The sequence below is a fragment of the Molossus molossus genome, unplaced genomic scaffold (genome assembly GCF_014108415.1).
Source record: "Molossus molossus isolate mMolMol1 unplaced genomic scaffold, mMolMol1.p scaffold_m16_p_3, whole genome shotgun sequence".
In the NCBI taxonomy this organism is placed as follows: Eukaryota; Metazoa; Chordata; class Mammalia; order Chiroptera; family Molossidae; genus Molossus; species Molossus molossus.
Genome location: NW_023425366.1, coordinates 98,454,984 through 98,482,280, shown reverse-complemented (window position 1 = coordinate 98,482,280; position 27,297 = coordinate 98,454,984). Strand labels below are relative to the sequence as shown.

The following is a 27,297-nucleotide window of genomic DNA, read 5'->3' as shown; positions in this document are numbered from 1 at the left end:
ATGGCCTCTGGGTGAGAAACAGAGTGTTTCTGGAGGAGGAGTAATAAATTCCCACCAAGCAGGTAGTAGGCCTGGCCAGCTCAGGCCTCAGACTGTACTGGCCAACTCCAGAAATGAAACCTTGGCCCCACCTGCCAGGAGGGATGAAGCAGTGCCAAAGCAAACCTTGAGAATGCCCCCCTGCAGGATACCCTGAGACTGGGCATCAGAGTTCTACCTGCCCCTCCCCTCCCTCTAGGCCCAGATAGGCTAGTGACTGCCCCCTGGTGCTCTACAGAGACATCCAGATACCTGACACCACTCACCCCAGAACATTTGGGAATCTGCTCAAGTTCTGAGTCCTGCCAGGTCCAGAGCAGAAATGGGCACAGAAGACATGGTCTTGGAAAACACTGACACCACCCCCACCCTCGCCACCCCTAGCCTGGTACCTACCATGCCTTTTTTCTCTGCTCTGGGCCTCAGTCTCTGAGAGCTCTTAAGCCCCCTGAAAGTTCCCTTCTGGAGGACTCAGCTCATTCCCCTGGCTGCCACCCCTAACTCTGCCTTTGAGGCCAAGGCCTGGAGCCAGAGCCCCTACCCCACCCTATTGCATAGGTATTGATCACAGTTTCTGTTACCAATCACAAGTAGCGTGTATTGGGCACCTGCTAGCCGTCAATCACTCCTTAGCTTATTAAATCCTCATAACAACTCTATACCTCTGAGAGGCAGAACAGGGTTATGGTTATGCTTTGGCCACTGGTGTCAAATTGCCTTGGTTCAAATCCCCATTGGTCCACTTACTAGCTGTGGGATCTTGGGCAAGTTACTAAGTCTTAGTTTTTTTTTCTCTGCAAAATGAAGCTGACTCAATGACTTAAAACACCTAAAGCCTTTAGAACAGTGCCTGGTCATTAAGCACATGAAGCACCTGGTCAATGCTAGGTGGTTTGATGAGGTAACTGTATTATTCCCATTTTAGAAATATGGAAACTGACACTCTGAAAAGCTCAGGAACTTGAGAAGTTACACCATATAACTAGGACATGGAGGAATGAGAATTCAAATCCTGAGCTCTTTAGCTTTCTTCCACTGATAGCCCTTCATTTGGAAAATGACAGAAGTTGCTGAGTGACAGAAATCTCACCTTTCTAAACAGTCAGTAGCCACTGAAAATGATCTTCAGGTCCTAAATCTAAGTTGGATTGTGCCTTGGGCAACCCACCTTCCCTCCCAGACCTTAGGATTATACAGCTCTATACTGGGAGATGAGAAGTGCAGAGATTGGGGTGTCTGCACTCCCTAACATTTCTGACAGCTGATTCTGGAGGAGAGCCCTGGTGGCCACCATTCAATTAGAAGTTATAAGCGTCTATCCAGGAGCATGGGGAAAGCAAGGGCATTCGGTGGGAGAACAGCACATGCACAGAGGAGGACCAGGCTGTGGCACTGGGGACAGGCAGATGAGGCTAGAGCGGTAGGCTGGGGCCTGGCTGCAGCAGAGGACCTTGAATACCTGCCTAAGAGAGGCAGGGGCTGGCCTCATTGTCCTCAGGACAGCAGACTTTCCCTCTAATTCAGCACTCTGTCATGGGACCAGCGAATGAGGTGACAGAACCCCACAGACTCAAGTCACCAACCCCCTTTGAGCCCTTCCAACTATTGTGTACAGATCTCTACAATATGGGATAATGCTGACCTCCTGGGTTGATTCCAGAATGAGAGCTATGTAGGTAAAAAAAGCACAGCGAACCTGCACAGGACATTAGAAGTCGCTTCCTTAAGAGGGGGAAACAGGTGGGCACGGGGTCTAGGGCCCAGCAGGAGCCTGAGGCTCCGCCCTCTCAAACCGGCTCCTTCCACCGGCCGGCCAAGGCGATGGACGCGCTAATAGATGTCGCTAACCCTACAAGGCAGTGGTTCTCAACCTCTGGGTCCTGACCCCTTTGGGGGTCAAATGACTCTTTCACAGGGGTCGCCTAAGACCATCGGAAAACACATATTTACAATGGTGATTCATAACAGTAGCAAAATTACAGTTATGAAGTAGCACAAAAATAATTTTATAGTTGAGGGGGGTCAACCACAACATGAAGAACTATATTAAAGGGTCACGGCATTAGGAAGGTTGAGAACCACTGCTATGCCCTGAAAAGCCCAGTCTAGGTTACTCTTGGTGACAAAGGAATACAGTGAGGGTAGCAGGCGGAAGGCAGAAAGAATATTTGAAAAGGGAGAATGAAGCCCTGCGCATGGTGGGAGGGCAGGGTAGGGAACGAATCAGAAGGGGCAGCTGTGCAGGCAGATCCTGGCGCAGAAACCCAAGGCCTAGCAACAGGCCGATCATTGGTGGAGTGGGACAGACTGGCCTATGATTGGCTCTCGCCAAAGCACGCGGTTGGAAGGCAGGCCGCCTCTGCGCTCACAGACCGGCGTCTAGCCGGTCCTGGAACCTTGAGACCCTCAATCATCAGAGCCCCTCGTTCTTCAGAGCAGAGCTTTGACCAGTCTTGCGACAGGGCTGTCCAGAGCGGTAGCACACGGCGTGCAGGCGCGTAGAGCTCTGCCGATCATCCAGGCTAATTCGCCCCGGCATTGTCGGGCACGCGAGCAGCAGAATCCTTTGCCTGGGGCCCAGGTGTTTGGGGGTGGGAGATGACCAGAGAGGCCCCAGGACGGCGCCCTGGACTGGAGGGCGCTGCTGCTGTCCTGTGACCTTGGCCAAAACTGAGTAGCGTGAAGGTTTACAGGAAGCAGAACTCATCTGAACTCTGTCCACGAGAACCAGCTGCAGAACCGGCAGTACCCAGCGGGGGACAGCAGAGGACGGCACCACCGGAGCCGGACCCTACCTAGGTGGGGGCGGTGCTGGGGCCCAGAGTTGGTCCAGGATTGATGCTGAATTTCGCCCCCCTCCCCCAATTCTAGGGCCCTGCAAACCATTCGGTAACCCAAATATTGGGACGGGCAGACAAGTTCGCCGTTGCTGGTACACATTTGGGTGCTGAAACCTTGAGGGATGGACCAAGGCGATTGTTTTGCTGCCCAGGTTCATTTTGGCTTCTATCACCACTAGGCTAAGGAAACTTAAATCCTAATATGCCACTGGGAGCAATTATTACTCCTTTTGCTTTCACACCAGCAGTGGGATGTAGTATCTGTCTGATCCTAGAGATCTGGACAGCATTTAGGGAGAGTACACGGAGAGGGTCTCACCCAAGATGCTTTGCAGTCAGCCACAAGCTGCTCACCCTTTATACCGAATACCCAGCCTTTACAATACTTCCTAAATTTACCTTATCTCTATTTAATATACCCTAATTTAGGGCAAGAGAATATTTTTCAGTTTTAGTCTTCCCACTATCCAACCCCCTTTAACCTAGGACCACAACATTCCCAAAAAGGAATGTTTTTTAAAACTGAGTAGGCAAAAACACCTATAAAGTATGATGATGTAACTCCATACATTGGGAAGCAAGGACTTTTGGAGGGCAATATGCTTTGATAGAATTCAAAATGTGCTTGCCATCAGACTTTAAATAACTGACCATCCATCAAAACCCCACCCCTAAATTCTGGCTTCAAGCAAAGAGAAAGTGAAAAGAGGTATCAAGTGTTGACTTCTCTTCTCAGCCCCTATGGAACAGCCAGTAAGTATAGGGTGATTTGCCCATCATGGTGGGAAGAACCAGTTTACACCAAGATCGTGTTAAAACAATCCTAGAATCATTCTACAGATGTAGATTCAACATGAAGGCAGCCTCTCTGACAGGCCTGCCCGTTCCTGAGAACTCCAACGTACACTGGTGGGCTGCACTTTCACACACCCCACCCCACCCCCTGACACCAGCAGAACAGCTGCAAGCCACCAGGATTCACCAGGCCAAATGAGCACATGTGTGACAAGGCTTGCTGAGTCAAAGCAAGTGATGATTGGGCACCTACCTAATGCTTTTTCCATCCAGGGGAGGTAGGAGGTTTTGCAGCAGCAAAACCCCTTAGTCTGGAAGGCTCAGAAAACAAGATGGGTAGCAGGCACTCCCCCTAGCCTGTTGTTCAGAACTGCAGCTTAGTCTTCATAGGCTCAGGTAACAGGCCCTGGTGCTGGCTGCTGCTTAAGATCACTGGATTCAGGGCAAGAGCCCTGGTCAGACCCTATTCCACTCCACATGAACCACATAAGGCTGAATGGAGGGACAAAGTAAAATTCTTATGCAAGATAAAAAGTGCCCAGTGATAGGAACAAATTAAATGACACAGGAGGAAATAAATGGACAAATCTAGGACGTGGGTAGCCTAGTCTCTTGAAAAGAGGCAGAAGGAATAGAGGCTCAAGAAACCTAATAATTAAATCCAATTAATGAATTTTAATTAGATCCTAATTGGTATGTGTGTGTAGGGGTGGTTACAAAAAAATTTCATTTTCAAGGTTCCACAAGACAGAGAAATACAAAACAAACATGACAGAATGTTTACTGTCATATCAAACAGTAGGTATTTTGTTGTCACTTTCACCTTTTGTCTTTGAAAATTTTCAAAATAAAACGTTGGGGGTTAAAGTGGTCCAGTATCACCTAGCTACCCTTTAAATTGGGTTTAAATCTAATTCAAGAGGTACTTATTGTGTCCATCAAATTTCAGTTATACATATTTAAAATCACAAGGCAAAACCTTTTATGATCCAAGAGTCACTTAGGGCTCAAAAGGAGCAAAAATTCTTCCATCTCAAAGCCAGGCTTAGGAGAGTTCCTGATAGACCAGGAGTCATCACACTACTGTCAAGATAGCAAATATGCCCTGGCCAGTTTGGCTCAGCGGTTACAGTGTTGGCCCACAGACCAGAGTCCCGGGTTTGGTTCCCGCTAGGGGCATGTACTTCGGTTGCAGTTTGTCCCCGGCCCTGAATGGGATCGTGCAGGTGGCAACCAATCGATGTCTCTCTCACATTGATGTTTCTCTCTCTCTTCCTCCCATTCTCCCTCCTGCTCTGTCTGAAGATAAATGCAAAAATGTCCTCAAGTGAGGATTAAAAAAAAAAGCAACTATCTTTGCCTGGCTGGTGTGGCTCAGTGGTTGAGCATTGACCCATGCACCAAGAGGTAGTGTATTCGACTCCCGGTCAGGACACATGCCCAGGTTGTGGGCCCGATCCCCAGTGGGGAGTATGCAGGAGGCAGCCAATTGATGTTCTCACTCTCTCTCCCTTCCTCTCTCTCTAAAATCAATAAAGAAAAAATATTATTATTATTTTTTTTATCCTCACCCGAGGATATTTTTCCATTTTTTGTACAGACAGAGTGGGAGGGAGAGAGAGGAAGGGAGAGAGAGAGAGAGAAACATCGACGTGAAGGGACACATCGAGTGGCTGCCACCCGCACGACTAACCAGGGCTGGGGACAAACTGCATCCGAAGTACGTGCCCTTAGCGGGAACCGAACCCGGGTCTCTCCGGACCGCAGGCCGACGCTCTAACCGCTGAGCCAAACTGGCCAGGGCAATAAAGGAAAATTATTTAAAAAAAGAAAAGACAGTAAATATTTTAAGTTTTATGGGCAATACTATGTCGCTCTCTGCACTTTTTTCTTTTAAAATGTTTTATTGATTTTTTAGAGAGAGAGAGAGAGAGAGGGAGACAGAGATGGAAACATTGACCTGAGAGAGAAACATCAATCAGCTGCCTCGTGCATGTCCCATGTTGGGGGATCGAGACTGCAACCCAGTCATGGGCCCTGACCCGGAATTAAACCAGAACCTGTCAGTTCATGGGACAGTGCTCAATCCACTGGGCCACACCAGCTGGGCTGCACTTTTTCTTTGCAACCCTTTAGAATGTAAAAACCAGCCCATAGTCCCATGCACCAAAAGGTCAATTCTCAGTCAGGGTGCATGCCTGGGTTGCAAGCTCGATCCCCAGTAGGGGGTGTGCAGGAGGCGGCCGATCAATGTTTCTCTCACATTGATGTTTCTCTCTCTCCCTTCCTCTCTCTCTAAAAAAAATCAATGAAGCCCTGGCCGGTTTGGCTCAGCAGTTAGAGTGTTGGCCTGCGGTCTGGTGAGACCCGGGTTCAGTTCCCGCTAAGGGCATGTACCTCGGTTGCAGTTTGTCCCCGACCCTGGTTGGGTCGTGTGGGTGGCAGCCGCTCGATGTGTCCCTTTCACATCGATGTTTCTCTCTCTCTCTCTTCCTCTCTCTCCTTCCTACTCTATCTGAACAAAAATTGGAAAAAATGTCCTCAGATGAGGGAGGATAAAAAAAAAAAAAAAATCAATGAAGATTTTTCAAAAACTATTCTTAGGCCTTGGCCAGTTTGGCTCAGCGGTTAGAGCGTTGGCCTGCAGTCCAGGGAGACCCGGGTTCAGTTCCACTAAGGGCATGTACCTCGGTTGCAGTTTGTCCCCGGCCTTGGTTGGGTCATGCAGGAGGCAGCCACTCAATGTGTCCCTTTCATGTCGATGTTTCTCTCTCTCTCTCTCCCTCCCTCTCTCCCCTTCCCACTCTATCTGAACAAAAAATGGAAAAATGTCCTCTGGTGAGGATGATAAAACAAACAAAAAAAAACCATTCTTAGCTCAAAGGCAATGCAAAAAACCTGTTTTAGACTACACCTGTTTGTATTTTTAACACACATGTACTACCTATTGAAATAAAAACAAACAAAAAAATGTTCCCCAAAATAATTTCTATTGACTTTCCTTTCCCATACTATGGATAATTGAGTGCCATTTCAGAATATTAAATTGGGAAATCCTAAAGCATCTTGTTTTGCCAGATGTGGATTCAGTGTGAAGATGAGACCCCAACAATCCTAAACCCTGGTACTGAGGATACATCAGTGTGACCCAGCCACTCTTCTCCCCAAGTTCCTCACTGATCACAGGTATCTGCAGTTAGAGGTGGGGTTTGTGGCCATTCCGATTTAACCTCATTTATCTTTATCCAAGCTGGTATCCCACATTTTAATGTTCTGATTAGGCTGATGACCACTAAATGTCAACTCTTAGAAACAGAGAATAGTGTTACCTAGCTAGTTTTCAGATAGTTTCTCCACGCTTGCTTCAGAGAGTTTCTCTACCCAAGAAGAGGTAGCTGCCATTCTTAGCCACTCAGATCAGCAGTGAGTCAACATGCAGTTTCAGCTGACCAGCACAGAGGCCAATGCATGTGGTAATGACACATAAATAGAGAGGAGGAAAACCACTCACACCGAACAGCAATTTACCTGCTACACTTTTAGGTCCCTTGCCACTAAATCTCATTTGATGGCCCCTCCACTCCACCTATGAAGTTCTAGGAATGGAAACTGTACTTTGTGGATGCCTCAAGCAGAGTGGGTCATTCATTCTTTTATAATTACTCTCCTGCCCCTCTCTCATCACATTTAATTGCTTCGCACTATCAGTAATTTTTAAAATTCTAAAGTGTATTGAGGAACAGGACTGCTCCTTGGTGACTAACCCCGGGCATCATGCAATTCGTGAATTAGAACTTTCTTAACCTGAACTCTCTAGGGCCATCCTTTTCCAACTACTTATGAGTATTTTTAGTTTCCAGTTTTAGATACACTACACATAAACAAAACCACTTAAGAGTTGTGTAAAGGGGTCCTGAGATTAAAGTTTGAAAACTACTACATTAAGGAACTAATTAAAACTACACAGAAACACAACAGACAGCATTTTATCTCAAGAGAAATTTAAGTGTCTGTGGAAAACCTCGATGCAAATTCCAGTCTCCTGTCAAATTCCAGGCACTTGTAACAGTAAGTTACATGGAAGGAACAAGGGTATAAGAATAGCAACTTCGCCTGACCAGTGTGGCTCAGTGATTGAACATCAACCCGTGCACCAAAAGGTCTTGGTCTGATTCCCAGTCAGGACACATACCCAGGTTATGGGCCCGATCCCCAGTGGGGGGTGTGCAGGAGGCAGCCAATTGATGTTCTCTCATTGATGTTTCTCTCTCTCACTCTCCCTTCCTCTCTCTAAAATCAATAAAGAAAAAAAACAAAACAAACAAAAAATAGCAACTTCTAGGAGCTACACTTTCTTTCTGACAAGCATTGGGAAGTCTGTTATTCTTTTTTTTAATGTTTTTATTGATGTTTTAGAAAGGAAGGCAGAGATAGAAACATCGATGTGAGAGATACATAGATCAGCTGCTTCCTACACACCCCTCACTGGGAATCAAGCCGGAAACCTGGGCATGTGCCCTCACCAGGAATCAAACCAGGAACCGAACCGGAACCTCGCAGTCCATGGGATGGTGTTCAATCCACTGAGCCACACTGGCCCGGCAAGTCTGTTATTTTCAATAAGTTGACTGTTCTGATCTCACCCGTATCTATACCTTCCTGTTAGCAAGATGTCTGATCATCTCTCTGCCCTCAGTAACTCCCACATTATTTCTGCAACCAAGGTACGTGCCCTTAGCAGTAACCGAACCCGGGTCTCTCTGGACTGCAGGCCAATGCTCTAACCGCTGAGCCAAACCAGCCAGGGCAGTAACTCCCTCATTAAAAGTGCTCAGTCAATGTGGCTGAATGTTGGCTGCTGCTCAGTTTCTGAATCTCCTAGCTGAGCACAACCTAGTGTTAGTAGGCAGAGCTCAGGAGGGCCAAAGATTGGGTGGAGCTCTGATGTGGGCTTATCAGCAAGCTACAGGACCTTAGGCACATCTGTCACTTCTATTTCCACAGCTGTAGTTGTAGCAGTACTCTCAGGATGTTTCTGAGTGATGAATTCATTGATTACATAGGCAAAAACCTAGTCACACAGTGTTATACCTAAAATATGAACAATTTCTCAAGTAATTAAAAAGCCATCTTCTTCCACTGTGTGAACCAGTACCTCGTCCCCTTCCTTTGCTGGAACACACCCAAGTTGATGGAGGAGGAAAGCCTTTGCCCCAGCATTCCTTCCTGTACACAAAGCCCTCCTCATACCTGGTCAAGGCGAACAGCCCACACACCCAGGGATTCAATTCAGATGGTGGACATATTCTGACAGCTGCCATCAGCAATAGCAGGCTGTTAAGAGCTCAGCCCACACTAACCATGGCTGCTGACCGCCTCAGGACTAAAAAAACCCAAGACAATATACTTATAAGTACAAAGAATCACCTCATGTAATAGCTAATGAGGTCTGCAACAATACTGGGCACCTAATTAATTGAGAGAGACTGAACCAGGCACAGGACCCAGTTTTTATTTAGACTTACAGCCCCCAACACAACCCAAGGTTCAGTTTAGTCATTTGCCCCAAGATCAAAAGGAGTTGTGATTCAAACTAAGGTTTTTGCACTTCTCAAATATTTTACGCCACCTTCAAAGATCTTGTTGAAGGCACTCATTTTGTAGGAGAAACAATGAAGGCCCAAAAGATGCAATGATTTTTCAAGGTCAGTAAACCCAAGTCTTATTCCCAGATATAGGCGCTTTCCAGTAGATACTGTCTTACCCCATTCCCCCAATCCAACCCCATTCTTTGAAAGAGGAAAGGAGAAAACACTCACATCCAATCAAATCTTCAAAAGCAACGGAAAATTTAAACTCATTAAATAACACTATGTAGCACTGACATCAGATCTGTAAGTTTATTTGCTCAATGTACGACAGCTACATAATGACTTACATTCATGATATTCCATCACTGAGGAAAACTGCTAAGAATGGTCCGTGTGTGAAATAATTCCTTAGAGAAACATGGAGTTGGAAAAATAATCACTGATTAGACCTTAAAAATAGTTCACTGCATAACATGACAAAAAGCACAAAGGCTCATTCAGAGAACATATTCATTGTTCTCTACACTGTAATAGTTATAATTTCACCATGACAAACACCAGACATTAAGATTAAGCTAACACTGGTGTTTCTTTGCCCCCCCCCTTAAAAACAAAATATATAACTGCATGTCACTATAGCAACATCCAAAACAGATCAATTTGTTACAATCACTATTTGGTAGAGCAAACTTTTACCTCCAAAAGGAAAAATTAAATTTAAAAAACTTTAAAAAATTTGTAGACAATTTTTTTTTGTCATAGAAATACATAACACCTACAGTATAAATAAATAAATTTCAAGCTACTGTATAGAAATACAACACTAGCATGCACAATATTGTATCAATAGAGTAATGGAGGAGTAATCATTTCACTGGAGAGACAGTATCATAGGCAAGTGCATTTCTTTAAAAATAAAGAAAAAAGAAACCATTCAAGCTGCTTAAATATCAAGTCGCCCATTCCCTCTTCAATTTTTAGCCCTCAGGTATGATTTTATCTTGATTATAAAAAGCAGCCAGAGCTAAAGCTGAAATTAAAAATATATATATGGGTTTTGTAATTCCAGTAAATCATTTCCAAATGCTACAATGACACAACACTGTTCACTGGACATGGAAGATAAATTAAGGAAAACCCAACCTACCCCCACCCCAAATCTTTTCCCATCCATGGCATTGACTTTAGGGCCCTGTAGAGCTTTCTTCTATTAGTTCTGGTAGGGTACGGTTAGTTGGGGACTTTCACTCTAGCATAGGAAGGGGACCTTCTAAGAAAAGTCATGCTGATAAACTGCAATGTTATAGAGTATCATCACCATTCTCTCTTTACTGTCACCTGGATCTCTTTAAATGTATTCATTTCATAATTGTAAGCTCAATTGTGGTTTTAGCAAAAGCAAGTGTCAGTTTTCCTCATTCATTACTGATACCTCTCCTTGCCTAAATAAAACAAAGAAAGAAAACAAGTCTGGTGTAATTATCTATCTTGGGAGTTCACAGTTACTGATCTTATAAAAAAGGCTGAACACACATGCAACAGACCATGTTTTCAGACAGATTTATCCTAAATGAGAATGAAGGACCTAGGCTAAATGAAAACAACTTTGTGAAAACAGCAATGTGGTTTCCTTCCATTCTAAAACGTGCACTGATTGCACACGAAATGAATCTCTGATTTCTATGCTTTTATTGAAGAGAAAAAAATATATAGAAAAAGTTTTGGTCAAATAGGATTTATTTATTATCCGATAATGATTTTAGTTTGTTTTCCTGTAACAATTAATTGGGGAAAGAGTGTTTTCAGGGAGGAAAAACTGACACATTTACAAGGCTCCCAGAACCGGGACAAAGTTTATGAATAGAGCTCTTCCTTTTGGATTTTTCTACCAGTAAGCTTCTAGCACCTGAATTTTCACACACTGCACTATGAACTTTCTCAAAATGACCACCCGGCTTCTACAACCCAACTGAGTGGTGTCAGCATAAGGTACAGTGGGGAAGACTCAAGTGAAGAGTGAAATGGCAGCATAATCCCTGAGGAAGGAGCTGTGGCAGCTTACAAATCAGGAGTTCTCTGAAAGTATCGATGCAATAAGTGACATACAGACCTGAATTTTCTCCATTTTTGTGGTGTTTAACATTTCTATTAAAGTGATTAATAATTTTTGTGGTGGATTTAAGAGGAAAGAAAGACGAAAATCCCATAGCCACCCGCCAAGCACCTATTAACCAAAACCTAAAGTAGCATTGATATTCCTCAGGCAAGCCTTTGGCCTAGGAGAGAGATAACCAACCTGGATAAGGCTGAATAAGGATGTAAAGCCAAAATAACTATCAAAGAAAAATACACAATCAATGGCTTGATGTTACATATGGCTGTAATGTAGAAATACTGTAAACTGCAATTTAGTGTTAATACTGTCTACTAATCAGAGACTTCAGAAAACTAGCAAGGCCTAAACCATAAGGATAAATATACCTTATGTTCTAAGTCTGTCAGTTTGGGATTTAAACTATTCATGTCTGGTAGAGTACACCCTGAAAAAAATGCACAGCTAAAACAAATGAGATAGAAAATACCCAAAACTTAAGACAAGAGCATATGTACATAAAAATCCTTACTGGAACCACAGAACTTACTGAATGAGGGCCATTCCACTGAAGTTTTCTTTTTGTCCTAAAATCCTATTATCTAGCAATAAGTTAAATTAAAGACAGACAGCTCCACTTGCATTAATCTACAGAACAGTCCATATGCCGGTGTGAGGCCGCTATTCCAATACCAGCACAGCTAGCCTGACTTCCACTAGTGGTATTTTGGCAAATATGTCAAAGAGGCGATCAAAGACAGGACAGGTCATGGGTTTCTCTCTAGGAAGGTCATCCCTCCTTTTCCCTCCCCCACCCGACCCCCAAACTCATGGGAAAAAAATAAAGACTGCAGTAGTAGCATCAGCGTGCGCTGCCAGTCCACCTGGGGGGCCTTAATTGTTGCCTTCTCCACCATCGTCGTCTTGCTGATCGCTTGTCCAGAGCGTTAGGTTGTCGCGAAGAAGCTGCATGATGAGAGTGGAGTCCTTGTAGGAGTCCTCATTGAGAGTGTCGAGCTCAGCAATGGCATCGTCGAAGGCGGTCTTGGCCAAGTGGCAAGCTTGCTCTGGGGCATTCTGGATCTCATAGTAGAAAACGGAGTAGTTAAGAGCCAGGCCTAATCTAATGGGGTGAGTAGGCTGCATATGCTCCTTGCTGATCTCATGGGCTTCGCTATAGGTCTTCTCAGATGATTCTACAACAGTTGCCCTTTTCTCTCCAGTAGCTACTTCAGCCAGGTAGCGATAATAGTCCCCTTTCATCTTCAGGTAAAACACCTTGCTCTCATATTGGGTCTCACTGCAATTCTTGATCAGGTAGTTATCCAGCAGACTCAGCACATCCTGACATACCGCTTCCAACTCCTTCTCTATTTTTTCACGGTAAGCACGGACCATCTCTATCTTCTTTTCATTACCATCTGCAGAAGTCTTCTGCTCAATGCTACTAATGACCCTCCAGGAAGAACGGCGTGCCCCAACTACATTCTTGTAGGCCACAGAAAGAAGGTTTCTTTCTTCATTGGACAGTGGCTCATTCAGCTCTGTCACCTATTAGAAGGAAAAGAATAGAGTTGTTATGGTACAGATGATGTCAGCTGGGTTAATCATAATCTTATACCACTAAAACACAAACAGATCCATCAGTTGATTAAGGTGATTAACAGATAAAGAAGGTAGGTTGTATGGATTTATAGAAGGAGGATGGGGGTGTAAGGAACAACAGGAAAAAATAAATGCAGCTGGGTTAATAGTGCCTGAACCCTTGCTTCCCCCCATAAAAGGACACATATCACATAGCTATTCCATGAAGAAACTGTCACGTCTATTAGATGACAAACCAAATTTTGATCTAAATTGCAAAGGTCAACCATTATTTCATGTAAGATTACATACACACTAATTCTAGAGATTTTAGTATAGATGACTTATATACTATTCTGTTCTCTTACAGAATGACAGCGTCCTCTTGATCTTTCCCTGTCTGCTAAACTTCAGTCCCATCCCTTCTTGAGAATATTTTGGGTATTAGTTAAGAATATAAAGTCAACTTCAAGCTGACTTTTGAGAAACAAGGAGGTATTCTGCTCTTGTGTTAAGATCATATAAATTACAAACCTCAGAAAGGTAGTCAAAATTGAGGGCATGGGACTGAGTCTGAGCACTCAGATTTCAGCTACTTGGGGAACACATATTTGTTGTAGTGTTTGACTGAATACAACTAGCAATACAAAAGAATGGAGAGGTGAACAAAGTACTTCTGAGCTGAGATAGCCAATAGGAATTAATGTCTCTTTCAATATGGGCACTTCTAAGGGTTTTCATCATCCCCAAAACTAATTGCCTTGAGAAAACAAAAGCAATAGCACAGAGAACGCTGTGCTTGCCTCCTCCGATGACCACATCAAAATTATAACTAAATTGTGGCGGTTAAGAATCTAGAGGGAGCCCGGCTGGAGTGGCTGAGTGGACTCAGCGTCGTCCCATGGACTGAGAGGTCCCACAGGTTGATTCCCAGTCAGAGCACATGCCTGGGTTGTGGGCTCGATTCCCAGTGCGGGGTGTGCAGGAGGCGACCAATCAATGTTTCTCTCTCACACCGATGTTTCTATCTCTCTCTCCTTCCGTTCTTCAAAGAAAATCATTAAAAACATATTTTTTAGCCCTGGCCGGTTTGGCTCAGTGGTTAGTGTCGAACCACAGACCAGCGAGTCCCAGGTTCAGTTCCCGCTAAGGGTGTGTACCTCGGTTGCAGTTTGTCCCCGCCCCAGTTGGGGTCATGTGGGTGGCAGCCACTCAATGTGTCTCTCCCAACTTGAAGTCGTCCCCACCCCCCACACACACACTCCATCTGAAGATAAATGCAAAAATGTCCTTGGGTGAAGATTAAAAAAAAAAAACATATTTTAAAAAAATCTAGAGGGATATCTTATCTGTAGAGGTCTCCCCTGAGGAGTGAAGAGTTCCAGCCCCACAATATCTGGCTGTAAAAATCAGTGGGTATTCATTTGGGGTAAGATGAAGGGCTGCTGGAGTCCCAGATGTTCCTCTTAAAGGGCCTGTGCATGGACTTACTCCCTTGCTCTGAGCTCCAGTGCTGGGCAGCAGCTTGAAAAGCACCAGGGATGTATGAGAAAGAACTGAATGGTTTAGCTTCAGGGTACAGGATCAGAAGCAGCTCTGGTCCAGACAGAGTGTTGGCAGGTAACCACTGTTCCTTTGCTGAGCCCTCCCAGAAGGGCGCCAAATCTGAGTCTCCATCAAACTAGCTAATACCACTCACTGGTCTCACCCTGATGATAACCCGAGAACCCGCCCCACCCAACCAATGTACCAGTGGGACCCTGGCCCACACTACAGACTTTCCTAAAATCTCTCAAAGGTCCACAAACTCTAAACAATCAGTGGCTGGTCTCAGTGTGCTCTGTACCTCTTGCTGAGTGGCTCCCAGCTCTAATGGCAGCTGGTCTCGGTTTATAGCATATTCTTTCTCCCAGGTACCTCCAAGTTACCAAGTACAGATCACTCTGTAGCTTCTGCCAAGTGGTTCCAGGCCGGGCTCAGGCAGCTGCCGACTTTTGCCTGCACCAGAGCCCGTCCCAAGAGGCCCCAGAACCAACACACCTGGTTGGCTTCAGACCTTACCAGAACACCACCCAAACAGCTCCACAAATGAAACACCCAAATGAAACTTAGCCCCGCCAAGCAAAATCCACTCTGTGGGGTCAAGTCCCTATACAACAGCTGGTCTGCTGTAGTCATGGCCAGTCCTCACAGCAGCCAGCCTGAGGGTCCCACTGACCTGCCAACTGCAATCAAGGCACAACTACAACAGGATCCACATGAGGGACACCCCTGGAGCACCCAGCTCAGGTGAACAGGAAGACTGAGCCACTGGGTCCCACAGGACACTAACTACATAAGGCCGCCATGCCAAGACTAGGAGACATAACAGATCTCCCTAATACTTAGAAACAAACACAGGGAGGCAGCCAAAATGAGGAGACATAATCTTCCAAGTTAAAGAACAGAACAAAACTCCATAAAGAGAACTACACAAAACGGAGATAAGCAATCTACCAGATACAGAGTTCACAACACTGTAAGTGTTGCTTATAAGGATGTCAATGAACTTAGGAGAATAGATGAACTCAGTCAGAACTTACACAGAAATAGCAGCCATTAAAAAAACCCAGTAAGAAATAAAGAATACAATAACCAAAGTAAAGAATATATTAGATTAAATCAATAACAGATAACATGAAGCAAAGGACTGAATCAGTGATTTGAAGAGAAGGTAGCAAAAAACACCTAATCAGAACAGTAAAAAAATTTTTTTAAAATATGAGGATATTTATGGGGCTTCTGGGACAATACCAAGAGTAATATAATTCACATCATATGGGTATCAGAAGAAGAGAGAGCAAGGGATTATAAACCTATTTGCATAAATAGTGACAGAAAATCTTCCCTAATCTGGTGAAGGAAATAGACACACAAGTCCAGGAAGTACAGTCCCAAACAAAATGAACCCAAAGAAGCCCACACCAAGACACATCATAATTAAAATACCAAATGTTAAAGACAAAGAGAAAATCTTAAAAGTAGCAGGAGAAAAGCAGATAGTTACGTACAAGGGAGCTCCCATAAGACAGTCAGCTGATTTCTCAAGAGAAACTTTGCAGGCCAGAAGGGACTGGCAAGAAATATTCAAAGTGATGATAAACAAGAACCTATAACCAAGATTCCTCTATCTGGCAAGGTTATCATTTAGAATCAAAGGAGAGATAAAGAGCTTCCCAGACAAGAAAAAGCTGAAGGAGTTCATCACCACCAAACCAGTATTACAAGAAATGTTTAAGACTTCTTTAAGAAGAAGAAAAGGTTAAAAAAATATAAGTAATAAAATGGGAATAACTACATGGTTGCCAGATAGAAGAGGAATTAAAGGGCTGGGTAAAAAAGGTGAAGTGATTAAGAAGTACAAATTGGTACTTACAAAATAGTCATGAAGATGTAAAGTGTAACATAGGTAATATAGTCAATAATATAATAACTATGCATGGTGCCAGATGGGTACTAGATTTATCGATGTTGGATAACTTAGTAAGTTATATAAATGTCTAACCAACATGCTGTACACCTGAAACTAATATAATAAAGAAGTTAAATCAAGTCACTAACACTACATTTAATTTATATAAATTGATTTCCGTGATATCGGTGCCACCCACATATACTATTAAGTGTCTGACAACCATATGAAACAGAGAATTTTACAACGATAGAACTCTTACATTTTATTTATTCTTATTCTAAGGTCCATTTTTATTTGTCTACTTAACTATAATATCTAAACTGGTGTGTACTAAGTCAATGGCTAAATCACAACATCAAGAACCCCAGATCATTGACTATTTCCTAAGTCTTATAGCAGATTGGTGGTTCCCTTGCCTCACCCTGTCTCTCCTATGCCTGTGCTCCAGCTGTAACATGTTAATGGCAAAAAACTTCATACTTCTGCTCTTTGTTCTGCCCCTGCCCAGAATATTTCCCTGTGTTCCTGCCTGGAATATACTTACATAATTATCAAGAACCAAGTTAATGCTAATGTTCCCCATGAAATCTTCCCCATCTCTCCTTCCACCCCTCCCCCACCCCCCGCTTCCTGGCTACTCTCTAGAGGCTTCACTGTTTCCTCTGTAGATCAACCATAGCATCTACATAATAAAAAAAAGATCTGCTAGCCCTGGCCGGTTTGGCTCAGCGGTTAGAGCATCAGCCTGCGGTACCGAGAGACCCAGGTTCGGTTCCCGCTAAGGGCATGTACCTTGGTTGCAGTTTGTCCCCGGCCCTGGTTGGTCGTGCGGGTGGCAGCCACTCGATGTGTCCCTTTCACATCGATGTTTCTCTCTTCCTCTCTCTCCTTCCCACTCTACCTGAACAAAAAATGTCCTCGGGTGAGGATATATAAAAAAAAAAATCTGCTAAAGTATGGGCAGGGGTGGAGGGTTTGCTGGGATGGCAAGAGACTTGTGTTCTAGTATGAATCACACTCAGTATGATTTACTTTTATTTTTATTTAATCCTCACCCGAGAATATTTTTCTATTTATCTTCAGATAGAGTGGGAGGGAGAGAGAGGGAGAGAAAGGGAGAGAGAAACATCAACATGAGAGAGATACATCGACTGACTGCCTCCAGCACGACCCAGACCAGTGCCAGGCATGAACCACAACCAAGGTACGTGCCCTTGGCTGGAAACCAAACCCGCGACTCACTGGTCCAAGGGCCAACACTACCACTGAGACAAACCAGCCAGGGCTATATTCACTTTTATAAAAAAGATTGGGGCCATGGCCCGTTTGGCTCAGGGGTTAGAGTGTCAGCCCATGGACTGAGGATCACAGGTTAGATCCCCAGACCTGGTCAGGGGATGTGGGAGACAACCAATTGATGTCTCTCTCTCACATCAATGTCTCTTTCTTTCTCTCTCTTTCCCCTTTCTCCCCCTTCCTCCCTCCCTTCTACTCTATCTAAAAGCCAATGAAAAAATATCCTTGGGTGAGAATCAACCAAAAAATAAATACATCAAATAAAGGGGGTAGGGTGGGGCAGGGAGGGTTTTGCTTAGTAAAACTGGCTGTGTAATTTATTCTTTTTTTTTTTTTCAGGATAATTTTTTATTTATTTTTATTTTTAACTGTATTTTTGTTAGATGTTTCTCCTTTTTTACCCCATTGACACCCTCCTCCCCATCCCACCTGCCCCGTCCCCAGCTTTGTTGTCCATGTCCATTGGTTATGCATACATGCATATAAGTTCTGTGGTTTATCTCTTCTGGCTGTGTAATTTAAATAGTATCTCTCAGAAATAATTAAACCAGAATATAAACCAAATCATTTGTTTACTGCAATTTATTCTTTGAATGAATTGATCATGCTTTGCTTATTAATTCTCACAACATCCAACAAGTAATATACATTTAAGTATTTCCTAAATCAATCAGTAATTTTTCTGTGTTAACTTTTTACTATGTATTACTGATTGTCCATTATAATGCCAGAGAACAACATGTACCTCTACCAGACATGACCTAAGTGCTATAGAGCAGAGTGGGAGATCAGGATTTGGTATACTGGACTTCAGAGCAGAAGGAAACCAGGACACAGGTGCTTTCTGCTCCATGACCCCCTACCACATCCCCTTACAGAAACACACTTCTCCTGAATAATGAGGCTTATCATCTCATATCCAATTCTTTATATTGTCTAGGCTTCGGAGACACTATTCTCAGCCCTCAGGGCACTGCCATTCCTGTTAATTTCTGATGTACATTCAAATATCCCAGAAGACTGGAGTTTTCCAGTCTCACCATTTACTAAGTGACCTTGGGAGCAAGATATTTCTTGCCTGGGCCTCAGTTTGCTTATCTGTAAAACAGAGGCCGCTGCCTCTTTCATAAAGTTATTGTATAAGAGTGTATCAGATGAAAGATGAAGTGCTCTTGACACAGTCACGTGCTATAGAGATGTGAGCAAATACTTTAAAGAATACCCTGAATAATTTTCCTTCATTTTTTTTTTTTTAATCCTCACCTGAGGACATTTTCCCATTTTTTTGTTCAGATAGAATGGGAGGGAGAGAGAGGAACAGAGAGAGAGAGACACACACACACATTGATGTGAAAGGGACACATCGAGTGGCTGCCACCCGTACAACCCAACCAGGGCTGGGGACAAACTGCAACCGAGGTGCCCTTAGCGGGAAACAAACCGGGGTCTCTCTGGACCACAGGCCAACGCTCTAACCGTTGAGCCAAACTGGCCAGGGCTAATTTTCCTTCATTTTAATTGTCACCTAAGAAGCCACTATATGTCTTATATACATAATCTCCTAATTTATCTTCTCTTCTCCATTTCATCTTGTGTTCTATTCTAAGCTGAAACTTCTTTATCTATCTTACATTACTTTCTTTCCATAAACTTCAGTTATCATATAGCTAGAAAAATTCCCCAGACTGGCTTTCAAACAAGCCAAGGCCTCTGTAGGCCTTGGTCCAATGTATCACAAGACTCTAGCCTATATTCCCTGAATGTGCAGATACCGAAGGCTAGTTGTCTCTAGTGCAAGGAGGAGCCAGAGTGCCGAAGGCCATTGAGATAGGAGTCCTGGCCTTTCCCCTAAATCATACTGTCCTTATTTCAAGTTCCAGCAACTATTTAAAGCTCAAATTACCTCTCCAGTATGCTATATACCATTAGCTCTTATACTGCAAATAAAGTTTGGCCGTAGAATCCTAAGGTAGTAATTTGTGCACATGTAAAGTTTGTCTGGTTGCCTCAGCAAACTGGAACATGGAGATTATGAAATGCCGGTATCATCTTTAGATACAGTAACTCGACCACATCTGGAACATACTCAAATGTTCTCTACCACAGAAAAATTAAATGAGAGAGAACAGCCTTTAACTCTAAAAAGTCTGCTCAAAAAAAGTGTTTCTCTAAAAACCTTGAATCAAAATACTTAAAATTCCTTAAGTTCAAAATGACTTGTATGGGAATGAATCTATGACTTTTACATTCAAATGGAGATCACAACCATACTACTTTTGAAGATCAAAAAATAATATTTTAAAAGGACAAAAAAATTCCCAGTGTCCAAAAAAGGTTTAAACAAGCAAGATTCAATGTGGGAAGATGTGAGATATGCATCATTTGGGAAAAGAGGTAATGTTTTTCAAAAGTCACTGAATTGTTTACAAGAATTCAGCACTGCCCAGCCAGTGTGGTTCAGTGGATTGAGCGCCGACCCATGGGCTGAGAGATTCCAGTTTGATTCCCACTCAGGGCACATGCCTGGGTTGCAGGCTCAATCCCCAGTAAAGGTAGTGCAGGAGGCAGCCGACTGACATTTCTTTTTTTTTTTCCTTTAATCCTCATCCGAGGACATTTTTCCATTTTTTGTTCAGATAGAGTGGAAGGGAGGGAGAGAGAGAAACATCAACGTGAAAGGGACACATCAATTGGTTGCTACCCGCACGACCCAACCAGGGCCGGGGACAAACTGCAACCGAGGTACGTGCCCTTAGCGGGAACCGAACCTGGGTCTCTCTGGACCACAGGCCGACGCTCTAACCGCTGAGCCAAACCGGCCAGGGCTGACATTTCTCTTTCACATTGATGTTTCTATCTTTCTCTCCCTTCCTCTCTCTCTCGTTCTCTCATTTTTTTTTTTTTCGGTACGTGCCCCTAGCGGTAACCGAACCCGGGACTCTCTGGTCCGCAGGCCGACACTCCAACCGCTGAGCCAAACCGGCCAGGACCATTCCTCTCTCTTAAAAAAATCAATGAAAACATTAAAAAAAAAAAAAAAAGAATGCAGCAGCAGTACAAAATATGGTCCCCAAAATTTACTGTCACAGATGTTGGAAAATGTGGAAAGCTTGTATGTTCCAGCATTGTTATGATCTGCTTAAATACAAAATGGAGGCCGTGGCTAGTTTGGCTCAGCGGTTAGTGCATCAGCCTATGGACCAGAGAGTCCCATGTTCGGTTCCTGCTGGGGATACGTACCTCGGTTGTAGTTTGTCCCCGGCCCCGGTTGGGATCATGTGGGTGGCAACCAGTCGATGTGTCTCTCTCCAATCGATGTTTCTCTCTCCCCCTCTCTCCCCCCCTCTCTTCCTCCGGCTCTATCTGAAAATAAATGCAAAAATGTCCTCGGGTGAGGATAAAAAAACAAAACAAAACAAAACAAAAAACAAAATGGAGATCTCTCTTCTCAACTCTTACAAATATTAGCTAAAGTTCAAATTGACTTTAGTGAGTTGCAGACAAAGAGTTATAAGTAAAAAGGCCAGAAAAATCTGTTATTCTCACCAACAGTTTAAGAAATAGAACTCCCACCTGGCTGGTATGGCTCAGTGGCTGAGCCACAACTCAAGCACCAAGAGGTCGCCGGTTCAATTCCCGGTTGAGGCACATGCCTAGGTTGTGGGCCAGATCCCCAGTAGGGGCCATGCATCAGGCGGCCAATCAATGTTTTCTTTCATCAATGTCTTTATTTCTCTAACATCACTAAAGAAAAAAATTTTTTAATAAAAAACAAGAAGCTATCAGACACTAGGTATATTTGGCCTCTTCATGCATTTTTTTGTCCAAACCATCACCATCACCTGAAAGGGCTAAGAGGTCATGAAAAAAGTAAATGCAATGACTGCTATATATGAACACTCTACACTAAAAACAGGAGAAGTAAGATGACAAGGTACAAGATAGGCATCAGTGTGCATGTAATGGACATGGTGTCTATACACTGTGTAGGCGGTGAAATAACCATTGTAAATAAATGTGACACTGTTCTGTTTAAATACAATTAAATATGTAGTCTGGAGATGACCTGTCTACTAAATAATTAAAATTAAAAAAAAAAAAAATCTGAAGTTGTCTTTCATATCTGAGTAAAATGCCCTAAACTTTTCTGTGCAGACAAGAGTTAATAAGATAGGCTCAAGACTGCTATTTTTAGACAGGTCTGTTTACACAATTGACCCTTGGCTGGCATCTGACAACTTGGATTTTAAAAGGGTTAGCGCCATTTCCAGATAAGAATGGCTCACTGTCTCTAAACTGTGCAAATAATGTTTATGCTAAACACCTGTTTTCCTTCTAGGAGTCTCCAATTTTGTTATGTACTGGGCATTAAATACCTATGTGACCAGCCCTAATAAAATGCTTGGGCACTGAGCCTCCAAAGAGTTTCCTGGGTAGACAACATTTCACACATATATCCTGTGGGACTCTACTGAGAGAGGACCCTTGAAAGCTTGTGCCTGGTTTACTCTGATCATCCCAAGCACTTTTCCCCTGTGCTGATTTAGCTTTGTATCTTTTCACTGTAATAAACCATAGCCACCAGTGAGATGCTATGCTTTGTCCTAGCAAATCATTAAACCTAAGGAATAGTCTTGGAGACCTCTAACACATATTCATTCTAGAAAACTTGATATAACATGCCCCATAAGGTTTGATGGCAAGGAAAATATACTTAAAGCCACTCCTTCAGGTAATTCGTCAAGCATTCATTGAACATCCAGCATGTGTCACACACTACACATCACTGTGCTGAAGATACAATACTCCTTGAGAAGGCGGCACAAGCTTATTCACATTAGAGTATCAGTCAGAGGTATTCTTAAGGTAGCAAAACTCTTCCTGGAAAGCTTACAGAATATTTAATTAGAAAGTAACAGCTTTAGCTGGGTTTTTTAAAATCAGCAGCAGTCACCCTGGATAAAAATTACAGAAGGAAAAAGCATTCTAGGAAGTGGGACTTTCTAGAAGAGTCATGAAACCCATGGCATACTTAGGGCCAAATTCAAGGGTTCAGATGAGAGAAAAGCTGGCTAAGAACCTGTATTTTTCTGACACCACCAAGTGCTATGCTCTTTTTATAACTACCCTACAGGGGACATTATACGTGATGCAGAGAAATGAAACAAATTTCCCCCCAACATCATACCATTAACACACAGCAGCACAAGGACACAAACTCAGGCCACTGCCTTCAAATCCTGTGCTCTTTTGCCCATACAGTCTCTGATGATGTGAACATTGCAACACATCACAGGAAAAGAGCTAATTTCTCTATTACATAAAGACCTCCTAAAAAGAATGTTAAGACTAACCAGTAATTATTTATTTATTTATTTTTATCCTCATCCGAGGACATTTTTTGTTCAGATAGAGTGGGGAGGGAGAGAGAGAGAGAGAGAGAGAGAGAGAGAAGAAACATCAACATGAAAGGGACACCCACACGACCCAACCAGGGCTGGGAACAAACTGCAACCGAGGTACATGCCCTTAGCAAGAACCAAACCCAGGTCTCTCTGGACCACAGGCCGATGCTCTACCGCTGAGCCAAACCAGCCAGGGCTAACCAGTAATTTTTTAAATGGTCAAAAGGAATAAACAGTTAAAGAAAAGCAAAATATATATACAGTATCCAATTTCATTATGTTCATTTGTCTCCGATCAGATTGGCAAAACTTAGAAGTGTGATGACTCATTGTAAAGGTGACAGTATGGGTGAACATGCCCTTAGCAGAAACCGAACCCGGGTCTCTCTGGACCGCAGGCTGATAACTCTGACCGCTGAGCCAAACTGGCCAGGGCCCACCTAAATAATCTTTGATGGGAGGCTAGTTAGATCATGATACATCTATATAATGAAATTCTAGTCATAAAAAAATACAGGGGGGCAAAAGTAGGTTTACAGTTGTGAGTACATGAAAGTTTATTCTTGTATTATTAATTATTGTATTATTTTCCATACAAACAACTGTAAACCTACTTTTGCCCCATCTGCATTTGATAAAATACATTTTATCAGTGTATTTCTAGAAGGGTTTGAAAACAGAGGGGCTGAAAAGTAGTCAAGGTTGAACTTTGTCTTGTTACTAGTCGTACCTATTCAAATAAACCTCCACAATTTGCCCCATTAATTATATCTACAATTAGATTTTAAAGCCAATTTTGAAAACCAAGTTAAAAAAACAAAGCCAGTTGTTTTATAAAAAAGTTTATTTTTTTAAATGTTCTTATTGATTTTTTAGAGAGAGGAAGGGGGAAGAGAAACATCAATGTGGGAGAGAGGCATTAATTGGCTGCCTCCTGCAGGCCCCCTACTGGGGATCAAGCCTGAAACCTGGGCATGTGCCCTAACCAGAAACCGGGACCTCTCAGTCCAAGGGATGACGTTCAATCCACTGAGCCACACTGACTAGGTGGGGGTGGGGTGGGGGTGTTTTAATAAAATACTCTTCTGGCCCAGCAGATATGACTCAGTGGTTGAGTGTCAACCCATGCATCAAAAGGTCACTGGTTCGATTTCCAGTCAGGGCACATGCTCAGGTTTGTGGGCCCGATCCCCAGTGGAGGAAAGGCAGAAGGTGGCCAACCGATGTTCCCTCTCATAGGTGTTTCCATCTCCCTCTCCCTTCCTAACATTAATAAAGAAAAGATAAATAAAATACTCTTCTGAACAGCCTTTGTCCTTAATGATACAATACTGCGTGGGATCCATACATATCTATTTCTCCAGCTTATGAACTAAAGCACAGCCCTGGTCAGTTTGGCTCAGCGGTTAGAGTGTTGGCTCTTGGACCGGAGAGTCCAAGGTTTGGTTCCTGCTAAGGGTACGTACCTCACTTGTAGTTTTTCCCCAGCCCCGGTTGGGGCCATGTGGGTGGCAAGCAGTCGATGTGTCTCTCCCAATTTGGTACCTCCCCCCCTCCGGCTCTATCTGAAGATAAGTGCAAAAGTGTCCTCGGGTAAGGATTAAAAAAAAAAAAGAACTGCCCTGGCCAGTTTGGCTCAGCGGTTAGAGCGTCAGCCTGCGGTCCGGAGAGACCCGGGTTCGGTTCCCGCTAAGGGCACGTACTTCGGTTGCAGTTTGTCCCCGGCCCTGGTTGGTCCTGTGGGTGGCAGCCACTCGATGTGTCCCTTCACGTCGATGTTTCTCACTCTCTCTCCCTCCCACTCTATCTGTACAAAAAATGGAAAAAATATCCTCTGGTGAGGATAAAAAAAAAAAACTAAAGCACAGTACTCCTCAAAATGTTGAGTTACCACATGACTCAGCAATTCTACTCCTAGTTATACATACATAATATGCAAGAGAAATTAAAACATAATATCCACACAAAACTTGTACATGAATGTTTATAGCAGCAACAGCCAAAAAGTAGAAGCAATCCAAATGTCAACTGAGCCCTGGCCGGTTTGGCTCAGCGGTCAGAGCATCGGCCCGTGGACCAGAGGGTCCCAGGTTCAGTTCCCACTAACGGCATGTACCTCGGTTGCAGTTTGTCCCCAACCCTGGTTGGGATCATGTGGGTGGCAACCACTCAATTTGTCTCTCTCAAATCAATGTTTCTCTCTTTCTCTTCCTCCCTCTCTATCTGAAGATAAATGCAAAAATGTCCTCAGGTGATGATTAAATAAATAAATAAATAAATAGTCAACTGAGGAGTAGATAAACAAAATGTAGCATTATCCATACAGTGGAGTAGTATTCAGGCATAAAGGAATGAAATACTAATACATGTCACAACATGGATGACACTGAAAACATTATGCTAAATGAAAGAAAGTCACCAAAGACTACATATTTATTCCAGTTGTATGGAATGTTCTAAATAGGCAAATCTATAGAAACAGATAATAGATTAGTGATTGCTTAGAGTTGGGGGCTTTGCGGAGGGGGGGAGGGAAGTGACTGGAATGGGTACAGGCTTTCTTTTTGGGGTAATGAAAATGTTCTGGAATTAGGTAATAATGATATTTACACAACTCTGAACATACGGAAAATCATAGAATTATACACTTGAAATGGGTGAATCGTATGGTGTGTGAATTTTATCTCAATAAAGCTGTAAAAATAAAATTACTGTATCATAACATTTTCCACACATACCAGCAATTAAATATCAGCTCATTTGTTTGAGGAGTTCAGAATTCCAAGTAATTCACATTTCATATGTAGGTTCACACAAAGAAAACTCAGTCATAGAGCACAGACGTCTAGCTCTTGTATTTAATCCTCCTCTTCTGACTTCAAATAAACTCCTATGTAGTCTGATGTAGGTTACTATTTCTCAATACCTTCAAGTCCCAAAACAAGAAATGTTTATTGCTCAGGAACAGTTAAACAAACTTGAAAGGGCTAAGAACCTTACATTTCTTTTTCTTTTTACTTTATTTTTATATTTTTTTCCATTGCTTTTTAGAGAGTGAAAGGGAAGGAGGTAAGAGGAGAAAGAGAAAGATACCCATGTGAGAGAGACAAATTGAATGGTTGCCTCCTGCATGAGCCCTGGCCAGGGCCAGGGCCAGGGATCGAAGCTGCAACCCAGGTACGTGCCCTTGACCAGGAATCAAACCCCGGACCCTTAGGTACGTGGGTCAATGTGTTAACCGCTGAACCACACCCGGCCAGGGCATTTCTTTTTATTTGATTTTTTTTTTAGAGAGAAAGAGGAGGGGATGAGGGGAAAGGGGGTGGCATTAATTTGTTGTTTCACTTATTTACACATTCATTGGTTGCTTCTTGCATGTGTCCTTACTTGGACATTGAACCTGAACCCTTGATGAATCGGAATGACACTCTAACCAACTGAGCTACCTGGCAAGGGAGAACCTCACATTTCTCACCATGGATATTTTTCATTACAAAGCATTCATTCCTACCACTATGAGGAAAAAAGTTAAGGAGGGAGATATACTAAGTTAACTTACTTCCCAAAATACAGTCTATACACATACCAAACCAGTGCTCTTTTCCCTCTTACAGACCCTGCTGAATGAAAGTTTCTCACCTATCTGCACAACTTCTGTGAGAACTCGGCCTAAATACACCTCCAGAAGTACTTCATGTTAAAGCTAAATTTATCTCCCTACAATTGCCATTTGCTAGCCTTAAGAATTTTATCCCTTGGGGCCAGAATCAATTCTTCAAACAGGTAAAGATAGTCCTCATGTCCCTGGGTCTTCTCTACTTACTATTTGTATGATCTGAATACAATTCCTCTCACCCTGACTCCTCCTCAAAATATTCTCCTTTGTCAGTACCCTTCAGCCTGCTATTCAGAATACAGGAACTCAAACTTCAGCTAAGCTACTTGCAGAATTCAGCAAACAAATGCTCTAGTATTTATAATTGCTAGTTTTATCATAGATCTGTGGGATTTTTCGAGGGGAGCAATTAAACTGGCTGGTATATGAGAAAGTGCTATTTTAATTTTCGTATAGTGCAGTTTTTTTTTTTTTTTTTAAATAGCTCTATTGAGCCTGGTCAGTGTGGCTGACTGATTGAGTGTTGACTCATGCACCAAGAGATCGCCGGTTTGATTCCCAGTCAGGGTACATGCTCAGGTTGTG

At 43.2% G+C, this 27,297-nt stretch overlaps 1 protein-coding gene across 1 annotated transcript in view; it reads right to left on the bottom strand.

Moving 5' to 3' along the window:
* Positions 1–10,275: 10,275 nt before the first annotated feature.
* The window catches only part of YWHAG (tyrosine 3-monooxygenase/tryptophan 5-monooxygenase activation protein gamma), a 30,653-nt gene continuing 13,631 nt past the window's right edge, over positions 10,276–27,297 (bottom strand). Inside the window, 1 exon segment of the mRNA XM_036280085.1 lies at positions 10,276–12,908. Coding sequence (XP_036135978.1) covers positions 12,252–12,908 — 657 coding nt within the window. The 3' untranslated portion in view covers positions 10,276–12,251.